At 39.5% G+C, this 20,523-nt stretch overlaps 1 protein-coding gene across 1 annotated transcript; it reads right to left on the reverse strand.

Moving 5' to 3' along the window:
• Positions 1-9,119: 9,119 nt before the first annotated feature.
• Positions 9,120-10,079, reverse strand: LOC105861302 (olfactory receptor 8K1). Its single transcript, XM_012746691.3, has one exon. It carries the CDS (start codon positions 10,077-10,079, stop codon positions 9,120-9,122), a length of 960 nt encoding a protein of 319 aa, XP_012602145.1.
• Between the last annotated feature and the right edge of the window lie 10,444 nt (positions 10,080-20,523).

The following is a 20,523-nucleotide window of genomic DNA, read 5'->3' on the forward strand; positions in this document are numbered from 1 at the left end:
GGGGAATTATGGGATGAGGTCACTGAAGCACAGGCGACTGGCCTATCAGGCAATAGAGGGCAACCAATCCGCCAATTATTTCAAAAGGCAATAGTGGGCAACCAATCATTTTAAAGGTCAACGCATGATCCATGCGTAGTCGGCTTGTGCGCAGCTTGTGCACCATGGGGATAAAAGGCATGCCGTTGTTCCGGTCGGGGTCCTTGCCTGTGAGAGTGGCCACTGTGTTGGTGCTCTGGGGCTTGGACCCTGGCTAGCCAGAAAATAAACCTCCTCTTGTGTGATTGCATCCTCGATGTCTCTGCTTTTCTGTCTGGTGGGGCTGTGGAAGGTCGGTCCCTAACATTTGGGGGCTCGTCCGGGATTTACCTTCCCCACAGACTACCGGATAGAATTCAGGGCTGAGGGAGGAGTGTGAAAATCCACCCCGGACTAGCCGGGTGTGGTGTTGGGCAAGGGACGTGGAATCCCCTTGCAGGACCCCGAATCAGGAAACCAGCACAGGACCTAGGCGGACGCGCTGGTGGGTCGCCGGTAGGAGCCAGGCGGAGACGTCCTCTGGCCCCGTTTGGACTCCGGAGCTGACCTTGTAGCCAAGGGCTCGGTCAGGAGGAGACCGGGGAGTAGGTCCGGACTAGGTTAGGTTGTCTGTTTACCTCACTGTCCACTTGTCTGTTGTCTGCTTTGTTTGTCGCCGGCTTTCTGTGTGTGTGTGTGTGTGTGTGTGTGTGTGTGTGTGTGTGTGTGTGACATCTCTCATTGGCTTGTTGGAGTCTCTGGGTTCTATGGTTTCAGCCCGAGAACCCATCAGGGTTGCATGGGTTTTCAGGCTGGGGCCGTGGAATCAGGGGACCCACGGAAAGATCCACAGGGGCGACTAGAACCTCCAGGTGAGTATTCCCCTGCATGGGCTGGCAGCGCACAGTGTATCTCCTGCCGCCCATGCCAGGAGTGGCTATGCGGGAGGGGCTTGGCCGTTACCTCCGTAGGGAGTGAAAGGCTAGGGATTCAGATCCTTGTCCCCAGAGCCCCAACTGCGGAATATCGGTTTGCACATCTGCCTATTATTGACTAGCCATGGGACAGGCTCTAACAACGCCATTGTCCATCCTGGTGAGCCATTTTAAGGATGTCAGGGCAAGGGCACACAACCTGTCCCTGGAGGTCAAGAAGGGAAAGTTTGTTACCCTTTGTGAGGCTGAGTGGCCCACGTTTGGAGTGGGGTGGCCCAGGGAGGGCTCGTTTGATGCCTCCTTGATCGAAAAGGTAAAAGGGGTGGTATTTGGCCACCACGGCCACCCTGATTAGATCCCCTATATTGTGGTCTGGCAAGACTTGGTTCGAGACCCACCACCTTGGCTGAAGGCCCTCCTACCTGCCCCGAGGGGAAAGGCGGAAGTTCTGGCAGTTGAAAAAGTCAGAAAGGAGGGGGCGCGGAGTCCGAGGTCCGTTGGGACGCCAGTGTTGCCGGATTCCAATCTCTACCCAGACCTAACAGGTCCCGAATGGAACACGCCTCTGCCCTATAACCCTGGGGCAGCCTCTGCGGTTCTCCCGGCCCAGGCGGATGCGGGACCACCGGCAGCGGGGCCAGCCTATGGGACCAGACAGCGGGCTGGCCGAGCCACAGATCCGGAGCCCGTAAAGGCGCTCCCTCTAAGGGCAGTGGGACTCCTGGGGGAGGATAGAACACAGACATTCCAATATTGGCCCTTCTCTACCAGTGATCTTTATAATTGGAAATCTCAAAACTCGAACTTCTCCGAGAATCCGAGAGACCTAATTAATCTTTTAGACTCTGTTCTTTTCACTCATCAGCCCACCTGGGATGATTGCCAGCAGTTGCTTAAGGTGCTCTTCACAACGGAGGAAAGAGAAAGGATTCAGGGGGAGGCGCGGAAGCTGGTTCCGGGGGAGGACGGAAGACCTACTACAAACCCGCGAACCATTGACCGAACTTTTCCCCTTGAATGGCCACTTTGGGACTACAATGAGGCTGAAGGTAGGGAGCGTCTCCGGGTCTACCGCCAGACTCTGATGGCCGGTCTCCATATGGCGGCGCGAAAGCCGACCAATTTGGCCAAGGTAGGAGATGTTCGTCAGGGGCCAGAGGAGAGCCCGGCAGCATACTTAGAGAGGATCATGGAGGCCTTCCGGCAGTACACCCCCATAGATCCCATTATGGAAGAGAGCAAGGCAACTGTTATGATGGCGTTTGTCAATCAGGCAGCCCCCGACATTAGGCGCAAGGTGCAGAGAATAGATAGATTGGGCGAGAAGACTCTACAGGACCTGTTAGAAGTGGCAGAGAAGGTCTATAACAATAGAGAGATGCTAGAAGAGAGGTTAGAGAGGGTCAGAAGAGAAGACAGGAAATTCCAAGCTGGGGAAGCACGGAAAGCAAACAGAGAGATGGCTAAAATCCTGCTAGCTGCCACAAGAGGGGGACAGATAGGGTCAGAGGACAGAGAAAGGCCCTGGCGGGAGAGGCTAGGCAAGGATCAATGTGCCAATTGCAAGGAGCATGGGCATTGGGCCCGAGAGTGCCCCAAAAGAAAGGGGGGTGAAGACTTGGAAGTCCTGAAAAAGTCATGGTTGCAGGACAGGTGATAGACGAATAGGGAAGATGGAGTTCGGTCCCCCTCCCCAAACCTAGGGTAACTATGCAAATGGAGGGGAACCCAGTCAGCTTCCTCATAGATACAGGAGCAGAACATTTGGTACTAACGGAAGACACAGGAAAATTGTCCAGTAAGACCAGTTGGGTGCAGGGGGCAACAGGAGCCAAACTATATCAGTGGACCACATGGCAGAGATTGGGTTTGGGTTCAGGAAAAACTCGCCTACTCTGTTCAACAAGGCCCTCCATGATGACCTTGGGTTTGCGGAAAAGGCTCCACCTCTGTATGAAGGGTTTAGGGCGGGGCGAGCATGGGAGTGGACTGTGCAAATGGAAGACGCTTTTCAGGCCCTGAGGGCAGCCATGCTGGAAGCCCCGGCCCTAGCACTCCCTGATCCTACTTGTCAAAAAAAAAAAAAAAAAAAAAAACTAGATCGGGGGCGGTGGGGTGGCCAGCGTGCTTGCGAATCATCGCAGCCACGGCCCTGTTGGTCAAAGACGCTGATAAGCTCACCCTAGGGCAGCGGATCACCACCCCGCACACCATAGAGGGGGTTCTGAAGCAGCCACCGGGACGGTGGATCACAAATGCGAGGCTGACTCATTACCAAGGGCTTTTGCTAGACGCACCCCGCATCGAGTTCCAGACCCCTGCCACCTCGAATCCAGCTACGCTTCTGCCAACCTCCGCTGCAGCTGCACCTGAACGTGATTGCCTTGAGATCCTAGCCGAGACCCAGACGACCCGTAGAGACTTGAAGGATCGCCCCCTTCCAGGTAGCGACCTGACCTGGTCCACGGACGGAAGCAGTTTCATCCGGGACGGACGCAGGTACGCAGGGGCGGCCATAGTAGATGACCAAGGTAAACTTGTCTGGGCGGCACGCCTTCCGCAAGGGACATCTGCTCAGAAGGCAGAACTAATAGCGCTGACAAAGGCTCTTAGCCAGGCCCGAGGAAAAAGGCTGACGGTGTACACTGACAGCCACTATGCCTTTGGGACTGTGCACATACATGGGGCCCTCTACAGGGAAAAGGGCTTCATCGCGGCAGAGGGAAAGGAAATTAAGCACATGCCTGAAATACTCCACCTACTAGAGGCTGTTTTGCTGCCAAAGGCAGTGGCGGTAGTCCATACCCCCAGACACCAGAGCGGGGATTCCGTTGAAGCACGGGGCAATCGGAGAGCAGACGCTGAAGCTAAGAAGGCTGCAGAAGACACTCCGCAGCCAGACATCCTGCACCTTAGCCTGCCACCCCCAGGCATAGGACGGTTGCCTCCTCCGCCGAACTGTAGATGAGGTCTGGGCCTCAGAGCAGCTACGTGAAGATGGCTGGTTGCGGGACGAAGGGCATTGCCTAATAGTGCCAGAACTCTTAGGACGCCACCTGTTAGAACATCTGCATCAGACCACACATCTAGGGAAGAGAAAGATGCTGCAAATGCTGGACACTGCTCAACTAAGGTTCAAGTCACAAGGACGGGTTCCAGATGACATCGTCAAAAGTTGCCGAGCCTGTCAGGTCATGCAGCCGGGGAGGACCAGAGGGACCCATGCAGGTACGAGGGAAAGGGGGAGGCAGCCAGGACTATTTTGGGAAGTGGATTTCACAGAGGTCAAGCCTAGAAAATACGGGTACCAATATTTACTGGTCATAATAGATACGTTTTCCAGATGGGTAGAGGCCTTCCCTACGAAAGGAGAAACAGCTTTGACAGTAGCTAAGAAAATATTAGAAGAAATAGTCCCCAGGTATGGACTGCCGGAAGGGATAAGATCAAATAATAGACCTGTGTTTATCTGTCAGGTTAGTCAAGGGCTGGCCCAGGCTATGGGGATAGATTGGAAATTACATTGTGCATATAATCCCCAGAGCTCTGGGCAGGTAGAGCTAATGAATAGAACAATAAAGGAGACCCTGGCTAAATTGGCCCTGGAGACTGGCGGAGACTGGGTTACCCTCCTTCCCTTCGCCCTGTTCCGAGCTCGGAACACCCCTTATCACTTGGGTTTAACCCCTTTTGAAATCATGTATGGCATACCCCCTCCTGTAGTTCCTAGGATGAGCTCTGAGGCTCTTCTGGGACATCCCAAAGAAGTGTTGCAAGCGGTGCAGGCTCTGCAACGTGTCCACAGTCAGGTATGGCCGGCCCTCCGTGCTATCTACCGGCCTGAGGAGGAGGGTGCCGGACACCGTTTCACCCACACCAGCAGGGGATTGGGTGTGGGTGAAACGGCATAACAACAGAACCCTCGAGCCGAGGTGGAAGGGCCCCTATCAAATTATTCTTGTTACCCCCACTGCTCTTAAGGCCGATAGAATAGTAGCAACCTGGCTACACCACTCCCACGTGAGACCTGCTAATAAAAAAGACCAGGAGCAGTGCCAGGACCAGTGGAAAGCAACTGCAGACCCGAAGAATCCTCTGAAGACCAGACTGACCCGAGTGGCGCCAACAGCCCAGGACCACTGACACAGACTTGGACCGGGGTTGTGGCATCTAAAGATTGACTGGGTGACAAACATGGACGGGTCGCGGTGGGGGGTTGGTTATTGTGTTTTGGGGATGTTGTGTTTTTGGTCCAATGTTTTTGGGATAGAGACCTACAGCTGTACTTACCGCCCCGAACCCCCACCAACCCCATAACCTTACATGGGTCTAAAGATTACTGTATAATGGTGTTAGTGTTCCCAAAAATAATATACCACACTGAGGAGACAATGTATGAGGGCATAGTAGGGTGAAGAGTCACCAACCTAATTTTTAAAAGAAAAAGAGAGCCCATCACAGCCATAACCCTGGCTACTCTTTTTGGCTTAGGAGCGATAGGAGCAGGTTGGTTTGAGTCTTGGGTTAACAGTTCCCCCTGGTTAACAACGCTACTATCCACCCTACTAGGCCCACTCATTATGCTAATCTTAGTCCTTACTTTTGCGCCATGTGTAATTAATAGACTAGTAGCTTTTGTAAAAGAACGGATAAACACTGTCCAGCTACTAGTATTGCAACAACAATATCAGCAGCTATGGTCAAGTGCTATAGAACTAGAGCACCTAAGAGACCTTGAGGACGAGCAGGAGTGCTCGTCTGCTACCTAGAGAAAGGAGGGAATGTAGGGCAGAGGAATTTGTAGGACAGAGGAAGGGCAGAGGAATTCTTCTACTTGTCGGGAATTCACTTGGGTGGGGCAATGAGCTAACGGCAAACCTTTGCTTCTGGTCATTGCTTGCTTGCTACACCGCTGTAAGGGGAATTATGGGATGAGGTCACTGAAGCACAGGCGACTGGCCTATCAGGCAATAGAGGGCAACCAACCCGCCAATTATTTCAAAAGGCAATAGTGGGCAACCAATCATTTTAAAGGTCAACGCATGATCCATGCGTAGTCGGCTTGTGCGCAGCTTGTGCACCATGGGGATAAAAGGCATGCCGTTGTTCCGGTCGGGGTCCTTGCCTGTGAGAGTGGCCACTGCGTTGGTGCTCTGGGGCTTGGACCCTGGCTAGCCAGAAAATAAACCTCCTCTTGTGTGATTGCATCCTCGATGTCTCTGCTTTTCTGTCTGGTGGGGCTGTGGAAGGTCGGTCCCTAACAATGTGCATGGAAGATATTTGAAAACTGCTATTTCATCTCCTAATGAAGAGTCTATCTTCATCACTCCAAAATATTACTTGATGTCCTCTTGGAGTAAATGTCCCCATTCTATCTCCCCACGCTACAATTGATGTGATTTCCATCACCATATTTTAGTTTACCTGTTCTAGGGCTTCATGGAAAAAGAATAATACTTTGTGTGTGTCTGGTTAATGCTCCTGAAATCCACCCATGATGCCACATGGATCTGTAGTTCATGTCCTTTTATTGCTGGCTAGCAGTCTATTTTAAGGACATATCAAAATTTATCTTTTTTAATTTTGATAAACAGTAGAAATATTTCCATTGTGTACTCTTTTGAATAAAGCTATTAGTAAAATAAGTATACACATATTTCTCTGGACATGTGTTCATTCCTCCTGGGTAAACATTCAGAAGGCAAATTCCTGAAATATATGGTAATCATACATTAACTTTATTGAAGTTAATATTTTCCAAAATATTTTTCAAAGTAAGGTACCATTGCACATGCCAATCAGCAATATATGATCATTTTAGGACATGAAAATATAAACTGATACTTGTTAACAACTTGATACTTGGTTCTTGGTAATGGGATGTTTTTACTTTTACCAAAACAGGTGGGCAGGAAGTAATATCTCATTGTTATTATAATTTCATTTGCCTGATAATTAAAGATGTTCTCTGTGTCATGTACTTATTGACCATTAATATTTATTCTGTGAAGAATCTTTTTACATCTTTTTTCTTGTTTTTATTAGGTTTGCCTTTATTCACTTGTAGGGATATTTATATATGACCTGAATCTCATTATATCACTTAGGCTTCTTAATGACTAGTCAATTGAATATGCATATGTACATGTATTTTGGACTCTTTATTCTGTTCCACTAATCTATTTACCTATCTTTATAAAATGCTTCATTATCTTGAGTACTGTGGTTTTACAGTCAGTCTTGAAATCTGTATTGTGTTATACTTTGTTCTTTTACAAGATTGTCTTGGCTATTCTGAATCTTTTTTGTGCTATATAGAAGTAGACCAGAAGCTAGACATGGGGCACCTTGACTGTGCACTAGGTTTAGGCTATGTTTAGGCTAGGTTTAGACCTGTCCACTCTGACAAGTCTCTTTTGGCAGCAGATATTAAAATTCATATTAAAATTTGATGCCTTACTTAAAATTGAGCTTTATTAAAAGTTGTGCCTTGGGTTCAACCCATGGTGTTAAATTTAAAATGAAACACTTGGATTCTTAGGATAAAATGATAAAACAGATAGTGCCTCTTCTGTTAACTCTTTCCAGTCTTAAGACCGCCTCTTCCATGCAAATATATTTGTGTCTGTGAGAAAATTCCTTCAGGAAAGAATGTGTCTTTGTGTTAAGAATAAAGAAGCCATGGGGTAAGAATTGAAGAAATCCATTGCAGAGCCCATGTAGGAAATCAGCCTCGAGGACTTTTAGAAATAACTGGAGGCTGAGTTTATGCAATCCTATTATTGGGGCTTTGCAACTTTTGACATTTAAATGTTAATACAGATATATTTCAATTTCCTATGTAAACCCTTTTGGTGCAACAAGCCATTAATTAGACATAGAATGAAAACAAACCAAAGAAAGCTAAAGGTTCTAACTCTGGGAAGAAGTTGAGGAAGTATACATACTAGAAAGATTTTCACGTAGGTTGACATCCTTATTTTTCAACTACTCATCATTATAATTATGATGAGAATATGTATTTCATGGCTGTTAGTGACAATGGCAGTGTCCAGTGAGGTCTGGAATATTATAAGCTTTCTGTAGAAAAGAAGAGAATGTTTAAGAACCATTCATATTTTTTCTATAGCATCAAATAGCTCATATTATTGCATTTTGCAAATTTTACCCTCACACCATAAAAATGATACAGAAATAAATGTTTGTCTCTTCTCATGGAAAATGAAAAATTAAATACTCCTTGGGAAAATATCACAATGCATAGCATTTTTCCTCTGTGCTTTCTTCAATATTTCAAATTATTATGTATGTATGCAAAACATTTTCCCCACAGCACATTATTAAATTGTGGGGAAATACAAACACATTCATTTTAGAAATGAAAAGCACCAGTACATCATTTTATAAGCATAAGGCTATTTATTCCAATGTTTCTTTGTGTTGTCCAAAAAAAAAAAAAAAAAAAAAACTTGAAACAACCAAATGTCTATCAATTGAGGAATGGATAAATACAAAGTGATTGTTCTAATCCCCAGAGTTGTATGCTGATATTAAAATGAAACAAAAATTTAAGGTTTATTGCCTAAGAAAAATGCTGCTGATGACTTCTCAAGTAGGAAAAAGTTGCAGGGACCATGATATAATGTGGTTGTTAAGCCCTTTCCGAGGTAGCATGCTTTATTTTCTACTTAGCCCAGATTTTTAAAACAGTCTTTGCATGTTAGTTATAAATACATATTTACTTATTTCATGCCACCTGCCTAGACTACATATTCTCCATGGTCCATTCTAATTTGTCTTTAATACCCAGTGACTGTTATAAAATATCTATTATTAATATTCTGGTTCATTTTGCTCCATTTTAACTATTTAAGCCTTTTTTCCCCCCGTAGCTCTACAAGTCTAAGTTCAACCAAAAATTTGAGATGATTTGTCTTACTTATAAATAATATAGATTCTGATATTATTTTGAAAGTCACTTGGGGCTTATATCACCTGGCTGCAGTATTTTTTTCATAGAGGTGGAGAAGATATAAAAGTGTTTTGTCCAGAAAGGGAGGAAAACTTAAGGAGGTAAAATATTTCTACTTTTTGATGCTTTAATTTGTTTGACAGAGTATTAAACTAAGATTGTTGACCCCTACTATACAACTGAATATTAAGATACTAAGCAGAACTTTTCAATTGATTAGTTAATATTCTCTTTAAAGCATCTTTTACTTCTCTGTTCCTTAGGCTGTAGATCAATGGATTCAGCATAGGGATCACCAAGGTGTAAAACACAGAGGCCATTTTGTCAATATCGAAAGTATGGCTGGATTTGGGTTGCAGGTAAATAAACAATAATGTCCCATAGAACACGACCACCACTGTCAGATGGGAGCTACAGGTGGAGAAGGCTTTGTACCTCCCCTCCACTGAGTTCATTCCGAGAATGGCCACAAGAATAAACATATAGGATATGAGAACAATCAAGAGGGAGGAGAGCAAATTACATCCAGCGAAGATCAAAATGATCAGTTCTAATTCACGTGTGTCAGAACAAAGCATGGATATCAGAGGGAGACAGTCACAGTAAAAGTAATGGATGATATTGGAGCCACAGAAGGACAGCATAAATAACTTAATTGTAAGGAGTAGTGACACAAAGGTGCTGTAGAGATAGGGAATAAATACCAGCACCCAACGTACTTTCTCTGCCATGATGACCACATAGAGAAGGGGTTTACAGATGGCTACGTAGCGATCATAGGCCATTGCTGATAGAATAAACAGTTCAGTAATGATGAAAATCTCAAAGAATGCTAGCTGAGTGGCACACCAATTGTAGGAAATGGTATTTTTGTGGACAACGAAGTTTACCATCATTTTTGGGCCAATGACAGTGGAGTAACCAAGGTCAGTAATTGACAAGTGCCTAAGGAAAAAGTACATGGGGGTGTGTAGCTTGGAGTCCAAATGGGTCAAGATAACAATGCCCAGATTGCCCACCACTGTGACTAAGTATATGATGAGGAAGATTCCAAAGAGTGGTGCCTGCAGCCTAGGGTTGTCTGTGATCCCCATGAGAATAAATTCTGTCACCTTGGTCACTGCAGTATGATTGCGTCTCTCCATACGGTTCATCTTGGTAACCTGTTAAGGTATAAAATCAATACTAATTATATTTGAAGCACTATCTCCTAAGTGAATTGAAAAGATGATGTGTTAGCTATAAAGAAAATTTCTTTATCCCAAATTCTCAGTAGAGACTCCTCCTCCCATCAGGTCAAAACCCATATCTACACTCACATTCACTGAAGCTTTATTAAAGTTGCTTTAGAAGGGCAAGATATCTTGAAGTGAGTGTTGTGATGCAGCTACTATGAGCTAGTTTTTTTGACCTCCAAGCCACTTTAAGGACATGAAATTAGCCATGAATTTTATTTCAGCTTTTAACATTTTTAAGCAATTTGTAAAGCAAACATCTATACCTAAACCACAAACTTTACCTTATTGCCAATCATCACAAAATGTTTAAAGAAGCAATAGAATAACAGATTTTCCAAACTATTGATGAGGTAATGAATCAGTCAGCAGTTAAGAAGCCTCTTGCCCATATGGAAATAAAACTCATCGGAAATCAAGTAGGTGTGGGGGGGAGTAGGAGGGAATGAGTAAATACACACCTAATGCATACATTGCTCAGTATCTGGGTGACAGAAACACTTATAACTTTGACTTAAACTGTGTAAAAGCAATGTATGAAACCAAAACATTTATACCCCCTGTGATACTCTGAAGTAAAATCAAATTTAAAAAAGAAACCTCTGCTCGTCAAATAAATATATGTTTAATACGTCCAACTATAAATTCAATTTGTTTATCTAATACAAATTTTATGCCATACTATGTAATATTTAGAACTTTTTAAATAATATCGTAGTCTGCTTTTGCCACAGTTGTCCTTTTTGGCTGTTGAGTAACTGCCTCTGATGATCTCTGAATCATACATCTCTCATCTGCATGAAAAGGACCTGCACGTTTTGTCTGTTCGTGAACACTTAATGGAGAGTTATGAAAAATAGACCCGGCAGAAACAAGAATATAAATTAGTATCAAAAATAAGAAGGAACTCATTCTGTGCCAGCGGATTTTCTAAGCACTTTACAGATATTAAATCATGTAGTTTGTAATACCATACCCATTAAAAAGACAAGGAGACTGAGGCACAGAGAATTTAATAACTTAATAAATGTATCTCAAATTATAAGTGATGGAGTTAGGATTCAAATAAAGTCATCCTACCTTCATAAAATGTTCTCATAAACAGTATAGCATTCCTACCTTCAGAAAATATCCTCATAAACACTAGAGCATGCCACCTATCCATGAAGGACACTCTGCACAGATATGAAATAAAGGCTGTGACAGGAAGGGCACCAGGCTAAAGTATATGTAAATACATATATATATATATATATATATATATATATGTATATACATGTATATACATATATATATACTTGTTAAATATATATATACTTGTTATATATATATATATATATATATACTTATATATATATACTTGTTAAAATAGATGACTGAAGCATGAAGTTAATTTGAAAACTAAGGTAGAAAAATTAATGAACACCAAATATTGAAGACTGTATAACTGGTTTGTCCTGAACATTAATCCAATTGAGGACATAACTGTATATTGCAAGGAAAGAAATAGTTTTGCAGAGCATAGGGACTTTCAAGATCTTTGGTGATAACCTCAAGTTATGTCCTTAGAAATTTTCAAAGACTGGTATTTCTACTTACCTCAACGGAGAATTTGCCTTGGCTTCTTACTGCTGTAGTCCTCACAGGTTATTACAGACAAATTTAAGGGTTTTTTTCTACCCCCTGAGACTCATTGTGTGTAAGTTTTAATCTGATTCAAGCATACACAAATTGCACAAATTGCCTAAGGGAGAGTCTCTTAGATATCCGTTAATTATTGTCAGAATGTTTCATTAGGAAAAGTTAAAAGTATTTCATGCATCATGTCTGACTGAATAAACAAATTATGCAATACCACTAAACAATGGAAATCACTATTACTGCCATTGTCAGCATCACGGTCACACAATATCATGCAAAGATTTCATACCCACCCTCTCAACACACACAATTCACAAGTAAATGGAAGAATAACTTTCTCAAAAAATTTTACATAATATTTGATAATGTATCCATTGCCCAGACCAAGGATATCTGTGTTGACTCTATAAATATAGGCTTACATAATTAATGTCTTATGACATGTATTGTTTCTGCCAAGAAATTAGTGGCAAGTCATTTATTCATTTCTTTATAACATGTCTTTTATCTCTGGCTATGTTTAAGAATTTTTCTATCATCAGTTTTGAGAAATTTCATTGTGATGTGCTTTGGCATAATTTCCTTTTTTTGCCTTGGAGTTATTTAGCCTTTTTAAAAAAATATTTGGCATTATGTTTTGTAAAAATGAATTTAGAAAAATAATTCTGGGCCACAATTTTCCCATGTTTTTTCTGCCCTATAAGAACAAGTATCTTCACTTCCCTACAACTTATAATTAAACATGTGTTAGCTGATTCTTTATTGTTCAACAATAAACTATATTCATCTTCATGGCTTTAATGCAGAATAAAATTTTCATCTCCAAAAAAATTACTATTTTGGGGGGTAGAAAATATATGGTTTTTATCACTCTTTGTGATGCCCTATGAAAAATTAGTATGTAATTCTTTCAGATTGTTATGCCCAAATCATCTGAGAGACTTAAGAAATTGTCTCAATGTGCCCACGAATTTAAGACACTCTATATATTCTCCAGTGAGAAAATGTAAGAGGCATCTCAAGGAAAGATACAGAACAACATAAATAATCTGTAGAGTTCTATGGAGAACTACATGTTGTAAAGAAGCTGTATATAGAATTCAGGAAAATCAGCAAGAAAATTTCAAATAACCCTATAGTGGGCAAAGGACATAAACAGAAACTTTTCAAAAGAAGATAGACTAATAGCCAAGAAACATATGAAAAAATGCTCATCATCTCTAATCATCAGGGAAATACAAATCAAAACCACAGTGAGATATCACTTATCTCCAGTGAGAATGGCCTTTATCAAAAAGTGTCCAACAGACGAAATTGGACCAACTGACCAACACTAAGGTGTTCACATGATAGTAATGCTCACTGGGTGCTGGTTGGGGTGGGGGTAAACCCACAACTAATGGAAGCAGAATGCACTGTATAGGGGAGGTTCACACTTGTACATTTGTAGCCCTGGCTTGGATGAGACAAACAGCATTACATATAACCAAAATGTTTATACCTCCATAATATCGAGAATAAAATATATGTATTGTGTGTGTGTGTGTGTGTGTGTGTGTTCCAAAACAATAAAAGATAGCATGGATGTGGATAGATAGGAACACTCATATAATGCTGGTGGGACTACAAACTAGTTCAACCTCTGTGGAAAGTAATATGGAGATAGCTCAAAGAGCTACAATTAGAACTACCATTTGATCCAGTGATCCCATTACTGGGCATCTACCCAAAGGAACAAAAGACATTCTATAATCAAGACATCTGCACTCGAATGTTTATAGCAGCACAATTCACAATTGCAAAGATGTGGAAACAACCCAAGTGCCTATCTATACATGAGTGGATTAATAAAATGTGGTATATGTATACCATGGAGTTCTACTCAGATCCCCAAAACAATGGTGATCTAGCACCTCTTATATCATCCTGGGTGGAGCTGGAGCCCATTCTACTAAGTATCACAAGAATGGAAAAACAAGCACCATATGTACTCACCATCTAATTGATATTAACTGATTTAACTGACTAACACTTAAGTACACATATAGTAGTAGCATTCACTGGGTGTCAGACAGGTGAGAGGGGAGGAGGGGATAGGTATATACACACTTAGTGGGTACAGTGTACACCCAAATGGACACTATGCAATGTCTGGGGGATGTACATGCTTGAAGCTCTGACTTGGGTGGGGCAAAGGCAATATATGTACCCTAACCATTTGTACCCCACCCCCTAATATGCTGAAATAAAAAGAAAAAAGAAAGGAAAAGAAAAGAAACTCACCCATTCCCTTACACAGAGTCAACTATTAAAATAACAAATGAAAATATTTTGACATCGGTTAAAGGTTTTAAATTAGGTAAATGTGGAACAGTTGTAAACTAATGTTGAAATTGCAAATTACATTATCATTATCACATAGGATTTTTTCCCTTCAAAATTATTATTCAAATAAAATATGTGCTAGGCATTAGTTTAACATATATTATTTAGCACATATATGTAAGACATTAGTATTCTCATACTGAGATGGCACCAAGCTTAAACTATTCAATTTTCCTAAAATCACATAACTAATAACTGAAATATTTGAAATTAAAGTCTTATCCTTAAATGAATGATATATATGCCTTATCCTTTCATATGATAAACTTACAAAAATTATTGTAATGTAGTGTGTATGACTATGATTTCATCAGTGGTAGTGTTTCCTGAGTGAGACCCACAACAATGTGATGGCTGTAAGTATTAATTCAACCTTATTGAAAGTAAATTTTACACAAAGATAGTAAACCCCTATTCTCATCGTATTTTAAGCATGCACTCTTCCAACCAAAGTAATGAGTTTTGAAAAAACATTTTTTCATTTGTATTTAACACCTAATTCAATACATAGAGCATTTTGAACACCAAAAAACCCCAAGAAATGAAAAACAAAAACAAACAAACAAACAAACATAAAAACTCCATTATGTTTTATGCCCCTTGCCCACACCTTAAACTACTCTCATCATAGAGAAATTTTGCCAATACTTTAACCCACAAAAAAAAAAAAAATATTCTCCATACCTAGGAGACTACTGCTCTGATTCCTATCCTTAGATCTGTTTTTTTGGTTACTGGGTTTCATATTCATTGAATTGCCTAATTGGTTCTACTGATCTTGCTTCTTTCATTCAGTATATTGCATATATGTATGTGTGTGTGTGTGTGTGTGTGTGTGTGTGTATTATTTTAGCATATTATGGGGGAACAAATGTTTAGGTTACATATGTTATTGCCTTTGCAACATTTATTGTTTTGGAACTTTTTGATAAAGGCCATTCTCACTGAAGGTAAGTGATATCTCATTGTGGTTTTGATTTGCATTTCCCTGATGATTAGAGATGTTGAGCATTTTTTCATATGTTTCTTGGCCATTAGTCTATCATCTTTTGAAAAGTTTCTGTTAATGTCCTGTGCCCACTTTTTGATAGGGTTGTGTGATTTTTCTTGCTGATTTTCCTATTATCCCTTTATTGGATGTGTAGCATATGGATATTTTCTCCCATTCTGTAGGTTGTCTGATTCCTCTCCCAGTAGTTTCCTTGTCTGTGCAGAAGCTTTTTAATTTGATTAGGTCCCATTTATTTATTTTTGCTCTTGCTGTGATTGCATTTCGGGTCTTTTTCATAAATTCTTTCTCAAGGCCAATGTCTATAAGAATTTTTCCAACATTTTCTTCTAGAATTCTTACAATTTCATGCCTTAGGTTTAAGTCTATTATTCACCATCAGTTGATTTTTGTAGGAAGTGATAGGTTTGGATCCTGTTTCAGTCTTCTACATGTGGCTATCCAATTTTCCCAGCACTGTTTATTAAATAAGGATTCATTTCCCCAGTGTATGTTTTTGTCTGTTTTGTCAAAGATTAGTTGGCTATATGAGGATGGTTTTATATCTCAGTTCTCAGTTCTATTCCATTTATCTATGTCTCTGTTCTTGTGATAGTATCATGCCGTAATAGTTACTATGGCTTGGTAGAATAGTTTGAATTCTGGTAAATTGATGCATCCCAGTTTGTGCCTATCCTGCAGAAACTATTTCACAACATCCAGAAGGAAGGAATCTTTCCCAACACATTTTATGAAGCCAACATCACTCTGATATCAAAACCAGGAATTGATCAAACAACAAAAAAAGTAAACTACAGACCAATATCCCTTATGAATACAGATGCAAAAATTCTCAGCAAAATCCTAACAAACCAAATTCAGGTGTTTATCAAAAAAATAATCTATCACTAATAATCTATCACCAAGTGGGCTTCATCCCAGAGATGCAGGGTTGGTTCAACATAAGCAAATCTATAAATGTAATTCTGCACATAAATAGAAGCAAAAACAAAGACCATATGATCTTCTCAATAGATGCAAAAAAGAGCATTCAACAAAATTCAACATCCTTTTATGATAACTAAATAGGTATAAATAGGACTTACCTTAAATAATACAAGCCATATATGACAAACCCACAGACAATATCATATTGAATGGGGAAAAATTGAAAGCATTCCTGCTTAGAACTGGAACAAGGTTGCCCTCTATCACTACTTCCATTCAACATAATGCTGGAAGTCCTAGCCAGAGGAATCAGACCAGAGGGGGAAATCAAGGGCATCCAAATGGGGGCAGAAGAGGTCCACCTATTGCTCTTTGCTAATGATATTAAAAACCCCAAGATTCTTCCATGAGATTACTAGAATTGGCAAACAAATTCAGCAATCTCAGGTTATAAAATCATCGTACAGAAATCAGTAGCATTCCTATACACCAACAACAGTCAAACTGAGAAGCAAATCAAAGACTCAATACCTGTCAGAACAGCAACAAAGAAAATAAAATACCTAGGAATATATTTTACTAAGGAAGTAAAAGAACTCTAAAGAAAAACTACAAAACACTGAAGAAGGAAATAGCAGAGGACGTAAACGGGAGGAAAGCCATGCCATGCTCATTCATCAGCAGAATCAACATTGTTAAATGTCTATAGTACTCAAAGTGATCTACAGATTCAATGCAATCCCTATTAAAATACCAACATTAATTTTTGCATATCTAGAAAAAAATAATTCTATGCCTCATATGGAACCAGAGAAGACCCCATATAGCAAAGAAATCTTAAGCAAAAATAACAAATTGGGAGGTATTAATTTAACAGCATATTGCTTTTGAACTTCATCCATGTCATATTTATATTGCTGCATACTACTGCATTGCATTAATCTACCAAATTTTTTAAACCATTCTTCTATTGATGTATATTTGAGTTTTGCTTTTATAAAAAATCTAGTATAAACACTCCTGTACCTGAATATTTGTGAACATACACATCAATTTATCTTGATTAGAGATCTAAGAGTAGATAACTAGATCATAGTGCAAATATGTATTTAAATTTAGAAGAAACTACCTTTACAAACTTTAGCATTTTACATTACCAATAGCAATGCAATACCATTTTCTCTACATCTTTGCCAATATTTGTTATAGAAAGGTTTTTTTTAAATATTTAATTTAGAAATGGGAACTGGCATAAACTGGTATCTTATTGTGATTTTAATGTTCATTTATCTAATGGCTAATGATAAGGAACAGAAAAAATATGTGTATATTTATTTTACTAAAGGCTTTATTCAAAAGAATATAAAATGGAAATATTTCTACTGTTCATCAACAAATAAAAAGATAAATTCTGATGTTTTCTTAAAATAGAATGCTAGCCAACAACAAAATGACATGAACTACTGGTCCATGCAGCATCATAGATGAATTTGAAGGGAATTAATGAGAGAAAAACATAGTATTATTCCTTTTCCATGAAGCTCTAGAACATTTAAACTAAAATATGGTAATGGAAATCACATCAATTATAGCTTGGGAAATATTAATGTAATGGGTAAATTCACTCTGAAGTGACATTGAGAAATATTTTGGGATGATGAAAATACTCTCTTAATTAAAAAAAGAAATAACAGTCTTCAAATGGCATCCATATGCACATGGCATTTTATTGTGTGTAAATAGTTGGGGCTTGAGCAAAAATCAATATAATATGTTAAGTTTATTTTTTCAGTCTATTGAGTTATAACTGTAAAATAAAAACTGTATATGTTTCAGGTGTTCAACGTGACTTTTTTTTCATGTGTACACTGCAACATGATTACCATCATCAAGCTAATTTATACATTTATCATCTCACATAGTTCACTACTCTGTGTATATGTGGTGAGAACATTTAAAATCTACCTTGTCAGCTCATTTCAAGTACACACTACAGTATATTAACTTTAATAATCAAACTAGATATTAGATCTCCAGTCCTTAATCATCTTGCATGACTTAAACATTGTAGGTTTTTTTCCAAAATCTTCCAATTGTCCCCACCTCACAACCACCATTCTACTCTCTGTTTCTATGAGTTTGAATGTTTTAGATTCTACATAAACAAGTGACCATGTAGTAACATATGACTCTTTTAATAATGTTTGCAGATTGTCTCTCAGAAACTTCCCTTATATTTCTATACAATTCCTATAAATAAAATTTTGAAAGAATACACAATAATATACTAAATATATGTCTATAATTTACTCAACAAATGTCCAACCTGTTCATTCAGCTTCCAGTATTTCACTACACTGAATAATAATCTTATGAAGATTATATTTATATGTTTTAATAACTTGCATTACTTCTTCTGAACAGATTTCCAGAATCTAGATTTTCATTTTTTTAACTGTTTAGGGGTCTCTAGTGAGAGGTTTGGAGTAAACATGTTTCTCAGTTCACGTCACATTACCATTATTGAGTTGGCTTTCTTATTTATTTTTCAGTCTCTTTTGTTATGGGCTGAATTATGTCCACTTCCAAATTCATATACTGAAGCCCTAACCCCCAGTCCCTAAGAATGTATTTGGAAATAGAGCCTTTACACCTGAAATGAAAGCATAAAGACAAGAGTAAAATAACAACTTTAATATATGAAGATTGTTCCTTGGAGAACTCATCTTTCTTTTACCATCCACATCACTCAATTTCTTTAAATAATGACTTGGCAAATTTAGTACTTTGAAGGAAAGAGGCAGTGCAGTGTGGAAGCCAACAAACATAGTGGCACAATAAACATATTATTTACAGATACAGTTTGTCCTAACTTGACTGATAGACCATCAGTTCCCAGCTCTCACATATTCCATTTGTGCTATAAGGAATCTCTGAAGGGAAATAAATTATTTTGACAAAAACACTTTAACCACTGTGTCCCTCAGGTGTCATGGAATTGAATCTCTTCAATGATACAGGCTCAGACTCCCACAAAGAAGACTCTCAGGGGTTCTCACTGAATTCCTAGAGGGAAAGCTTGTTAAGGAACCAATCCCAGATGACATCTTTCCCAAAGACAAAAAGGGCAATGTGAATACCCTAGATTACCTATGCTCAGAGTTAGGGTCTCAAAAGGTTTATAGAATCTTGTCAACTTCTACTGCCACATCCATGTAGAGACTCTCAATAAGAATCTGAAGCAGATGCTCCATTACAGGTGGGTATTTATTTTTATATAATTTTTTTTTATTTCAGAATATTACAGGGCTACAAGTATATTTAGGTTACACATATTGCCTTTGCACCACCCACGTCAGAGCTACGAGCATGCCCATTCCCCGTACAGTGCACATGGCACCCATTAGATGTGAATATACCCATCCCCTCCACCACCCTCCTTCTTGCCCAACACCCAATGAATGTTACTAATATATGTTCACATAAGTGTTGATTAATTAGTGATAAATTCATGGTGCGTACATGTTTCTCCATTCTTGTGATACTTCACTTAGTAGAATGGGCTCCAGGTCCATCAATGATAACACAAGTAGTGCTAGTTCACCATTGTTTTTGTGGCTGAGTAGTACTCCATGGTATACACGTACCACATTTTATAAATGAACTCATGCATTGATGGGCACTTGGGTTGTTTCCACATCGTTGCAATTGTGAATTGTGCTGCTATAAACCCTCTAGTGTAAATGTATTTATTATAGAATGTCTTTTTTTCCTTTGGGTAGAACCAAACATTAATATCAGCCACTTCATTTTTATTTTGAAGTCACTAGAAATTACATATAACCAATAATAGAATGCTTAAACTAAAGCTTGTTTTAAAGATTCATAACTGTTTTTAGAAATATAGGATATAAAGTAAGACCTGCTATTTATGTTCCCAAATTAGTACTGACATCATTATATCTCAACTATCTAAGTTTTTTTAGTCCTCACTGAGACTTTTTATAGCATAGTTTTAATTTTGCACCATTATCTACAATGAAAATTGTATATTTCCTAGGATATTTTATAAAATATAACCGGATACACAACTACCCAAAGTTTAAATGATGCCCCATATCCAGAAAATAAATTATTCATTAAATCTGATATATACATGTGTGTGCATTTGTATATATACATATACAAACATATGCATATATCATCAATGTATTAATAGAACATGTTTAAACTGTATATCTTACAATAAATAAATCTGCCAACATTTTAATTAAGAAAATATCAGAAACATTTCCATGGGATATCAGAAAGAAGTCTTCTATTTGAAGAAAGATACTTGTATAAGCACGAGTACGACTTTAAGAAACTTAGAACCTTATAGCCCTGGGATGATAGGACACA

The sequence above is a fragment of the Microcebus murinus genome, chromosome 4 (assembly GCF_040939455.1).
Source record: "Microcebus murinus isolate Inina chromosome 4, M.murinus_Inina_mat1.0, whole genome shotgun sequence".
NCBI classification, from domain to species: domain Eukaryota; kingdom Metazoa; phylum Chordata; class Mammalia; order Primates; family Cheirogaleidae; genus Microcebus; species Microcebus murinus.